This window comes from Neophocaena asiaeorientalis, unplaced genomic scaffold (assembly GCF_003031525.2).
Source record: "Neophocaena asiaeorientalis asiaeorientalis breed wild unplaced genomic scaffold, Neophocaena_asiaeorientalis_V1.1 scaffold489, whole genome shotgun sequence".
Taxonomy (NCBI): Eukaryota; Metazoa; Chordata; class Mammalia; order Artiodactyla; family Phocoenidae; genus Neophocaena; species Neophocaena asiaeorientalis.
Genome location: NW_020174791.1, coordinates 3,649,299 through 3,653,222, shown reverse-complemented (window position 1 = coordinate 3,653,222; position 3,924 = coordinate 3,649,299). Strand labels below are relative to the sequence as shown.

Sequence of the window (3,924 nt, the reverse complement as noted above, 5' to 3'; positions counted from 1 at the left end):
GGGGCTCAGGGAAGGAGTGGGAGCTGGGGGGCAGACAGGCCAGTGGGAGGGAGGTGGGCGGGCGGCAGGCCCGGGAAAGGGGCGGCGGTCCTGGACCCACAGCTCCATTCCCCGCTTCTCCCCCAGGCCTGCCTGGTCTCCTGCTTCCAGCCGCTGATGGTGGAGACCCGCTCCTGCGGCTGCTTCTTCTAACCCCTGCCTACGGGGCCTGAGCACTGCAACTCCGTGCGGCACCCGGCCTGGGGTAGCCCCCCACCCTGCCGGCCTGCATGGGCTGCGGGGGGCAGAGTCCCAGGCTGCCCCGTCAAGGGCAGACCTCCCCACCGCCGCTGGGTCATTCCTAGCAGGTTCACCCATGACACCCTCCCCAGGTCACTGCTTCCGCCGCCTCTGCAAGGACCTGGAGACCCACCGGCTTCCCTGCGCCTCCCGCTGCCCCCGGCCTTGCAGGGCAGTGGGGAGTGCCGGGGTGGGGTCCGCCCGGAGGCACCTCGCAGGGATGTGACGGGGTCTGTCTCTCCCAGGGAGTCTTCGTGCAAGCTCTCCGCTGGGACCTCCAGCTGGCCTTCCTCCAAGTCAGCCGTGAGTCCCGGAAGCGGGGTGAGGCCTCATGGGCAGAGAGCCCTCCCCGGACTGACCTGTGTCCCCGAGGCCCTGCCCTCACACTGCCCCGCAGCGCCCGGGGAGGAGCCGCGGCCACAGTGAGCCTTGTGTGTGCAGGGCGGGCCAGGCCCCTGGAGCCCGAGCCCCAGGTGGGTGCCGTGCCCCCACGGATGGCCCCGCCCCTCTCGCCTGTGCCCCGCCCCAGGAGCAACCTGGCCAAGGTGAACATCTTCTCCCAGGAGCTCAACTACCGCACGGTGGACGAGGACACCCGTCTACTCGGCGAGCCACCGGGCCGAGCAGCGGGGGTGGGGCAGGGCTGGCACCCGGGGCGCGCCGCTCACCGCCCGCAACACCCATATGCGCCGCAGCTGCTTTCAGCCACGGGCAGCCTCTGGAGCCTGTGGTTAGGCTCTTGTGTCCTCTCAGTCGTGGAGATGCTGGAGCTGCTGCTGGATGCCGCGGCCCTCGCCCTGCTGCTGTGCTGCCGCCAGCTCCGTGGGGCTCGGGGCCAGCCCAGGGCAGCCACGGGGATGCCCGCTCCAAGCCAGAGGCCGGCTGGTGGCCGGGTAGCTGCAGGCATGACATCGAACGCCCGGGGGCCCAGCTCCACCTCCCATGATGTCGCAGGGGCTCCGGCAGGGATCTTGGCTGGAGGTCAGCCCGGTGTGGGCCCCGGAAACTCCTGACACCTGAACCAGCCTGCGAGTGGCCTGACCCTGGGAGCTGTGGCGGCAGTGGGCTCTCCCGGCTGCCCAGGGCTGGCCAGTCCCGCCCCACAGGGCCACCCCCCGCCCCCGCCGGCCAGCCGAGCCAAACCCGGGGCCCAAAAAGCAGCGGCACCAGAGCCCGAGGGCGGGAAGGCGCCAGGCGCTAGCACATGGGGCCTTAGCGCAGCTGCCTGCCGGGCAGTGACCTCACAGGTCTCAGGGAGGCCTGGGGCAGGGAGCAGGGGAGTGTCCCCACCACTCGGGATCCTCGTGTTCGGGGCGTGACGGAGCATCTCCCGTATGCAGGAGTGTGCGCGCGTGCATGAGGTGGGGGGGGGCGCCCCAAGGGAGCGTGTTTGTCTGGTGTCAGCGTCATACATCCACGTTTCCGAGCATCAACACGTCTGTCTACACCTCCGTGCAGGTGTGTGCAGGCATTGGGCAGAGCCCCCCTCGCTCAGGGCCAGTGGGAGAAAGGGCAGGACGAGGCCCGGGCACTCAGTGACCTGGGCCCGCTTTGCAGTAAAATGGATGATTCTACCTGGTGGCTGTAGTGTGTCCTGCTGCGCCCCCTCCAACTCCCCCCACCCCCGCAGCGAGCTGAAGACCTCAGACCACACCCCCACATCCTCAGTCACAGACACGGTGGGAGCTGGGGAACGGGACGGGCCCAGGGGACAAGGCCAGGGCCAGAGCACCCTCGCCAGTTGGTGTCCATCCCAGAGGAGAGCAGAGGGCCAGGGAATGGGGTATCAGGAGTTGGTTTTAATCAGAGCAGCCCTGGCTTCCACGAGGCCGCCAGCAGGGGCACTGGGCTCTGCCTTACTACATGCTTTGGGGGCACGACGGGTGCTGTCCCACGCAGGGCCTCCCCTTGGGGAAAGCAGGGGACGCAGAGACCGCCCCACCCCCGTCCCCAGCCAAGACAGAGCGGAGTGAGGTGGGCGAGGCGAGGGGGCAGGTGCCAGTGGCCCTTTATTAACTGTGATCTGCAACGGAGGCGGGTCCCGCCAGCCAGCCGAGGCCGCAGCAAAGGCCCTGATGCAGGCAGTGGGGCGGGAGGCGGGGGCAGAGCTCAAGCAGGGAGAGAGGAAGGCATTGATTCTGCTCTCTAGGGGTCACAGCCAGCAGGAGAGGGAGCTGGGAGCCCAGTCCGCACCCACCTTGCTGCCCACGGGGCCTCCCTGGGCAGTCTTTGCATAGTGAGCAACCAACTGGCCTTGGCCTGGCCGAGGGCCTGAGTTGGGGAGAGGCCCAGCCGGTGCCGCAGGGCTCTGGGAAGGGGAATGCAGAAGGCATCAGAGGGCCCTGGGTAGTGAGCCAAGGCCCCATGGGTCTAGCCGGAGGTGGGGGGGAGGGGAAGGCTGGCGAGGGGGCAGGGCTGAGCTGCAGGCGCCTCCCCTAGCAGCAGGCAGAGCTGGGGGTCAAAGTGGTCCTTGAGTCCAGAGAAAAGACGTGAAACAAAGTGAGAAGGAGATCATTGTAGAAAACCCCTCAGTCCGTGACAAAGGATGTCGGATGCAGGGGTGGGAAGAGCCACACCCCTGCCACCTGCTGTGGGAAAAGGGAGGGGGGATGGGTGGGGCTACGGGGCCCGAGGGCCTGCATGGCCAGCCACACGGCCTCGGGACATCCGCACCCAGCCAGGGCTAAGGCCCCAGGCCAGAGCCCCCCAAGCACCCAAGAAGCCCAGCCTGGATGCTGGGGTCACTAAGTGAGGTACGCGGGTTGATTCCCTGGATGGGCGGCCCCTTCTGCCCTCGCCACGTGCCGGTGGCCAGCCACCAGCCCCAGGGCCTAGTGGAGGGGTTCTGGGGATGTGGGAGGGCCCCTACTAGCAGGTCAGTGTTCTTGGGCAGTAAAGTGGGGGCACAAGGTGACACAGGCCCTGAGGGCAGGGTGGGCCACCAAGCGGCATGGGCCCCAGGGATAGAGGGCATGAGGTGACACAGGCCTGGGGGAGCAGAGAGGGGCACGAGGTGATGTGGGGCCTCGAGAGTGGTTTGTGACACGAGCCAACCCAGGCCCCCTAGGGAGGGGTCACCCGAAGACACAGGGTCCCTGGGTGGGGTGATGCAGCACCTCCCAGGGGAGACATGGAGCTTCAGAAGACTCAGTGCTGGGGTCCTGCTCCGGGCCGTGGGGGTCAGGGCAGCTCCGAGGGGGGCAGAGCAGGCAGCAGGGCTCCAGGAGCTCCGGGGCTCTCAGGAAATGGGCCGGTGGGGGTCCCGCCAAGGCCCTGCCACCCTAGCTCTCATCCAGGTGGAGACTGATGAACTCCTGGATGCACCTGCGGTACTGGAGCTCGGTGGGGCTGCTGCCAGCCAGGGGCCCCGGCTGGCCAGGAGGCGCCTCGGCCTCACGCATCTCCTCGGCCATGCGCGCCAGACGGAGACTGGAGGAGAGAGGGCCACGTGAGGCGCTTCCACCCGCCGCCCACTTTCCGCCACCCGGCCCCCGCCGCCCCCGTGCTGTGCTCACAGCGTGACGATGTCTGCATTCGCCTCCTGCACCGCGATGCTCAGTGGGTCCTGCTGCATGTGGTCCAAGGCATGCTGGTCCGCCCCCCGCTTCAAGAACAGGCAGACCTGGCTGAGGGCGGAGGGGCAAG

General features: G+C 68.5%; 2 protein-coding genes across 2 annotated transcripts in view; one reads left to right on the top strand and one right to left on the bottom strand.

The window, feature by feature from the left end:
* SCNN1D (sodium channel epithelial 1 subunit delta) overlaps window positions 1–1,841 on the top strand; it is an 8,460-nt gene extending 6,619 nt beyond the window's left edge. The window contains 4 exon segments of the mRNA XM_024760261.1: window positions 127–244; window positions 372–502; window positions 561–870; window positions 949–1,841. Coding sequence (XP_024616029.1) covers window positions 127–244; window positions 372–502; window positions 561–870; window positions 949–1,292 — 903 coding nt within the window. The 3' untranslated portion in view covers window positions 1,293–1,841.
* Window positions 1,842–2,094: 253 nt separating this feature from the next.
* The window catches only part of ACAP3 (ArfGAP with coiled-coil, ankyrin repeat and PH domains 3), a 14,327-nt gene continuing 12,497 nt past the window's right edge, over window positions 2,095–3,924 (bottom strand). Inside the window, exons 22-23 of the mRNA XM_024760260.1 lie at window positions 3,795–3,901; window positions 2,095–3,708 (exon numbers count right to left, since the gene is read on the bottom strand). Coding sequence (XP_024616028.1) covers window positions 3,561–3,708; window positions 3,795–3,901 — 255 coding nt within the window. The 3' untranslated portion in view covers window positions 2,095–3,560. The remainder of the gene's footprint in view (window positions 3,709–3,794; window positions 3,902–3,924) is intronic.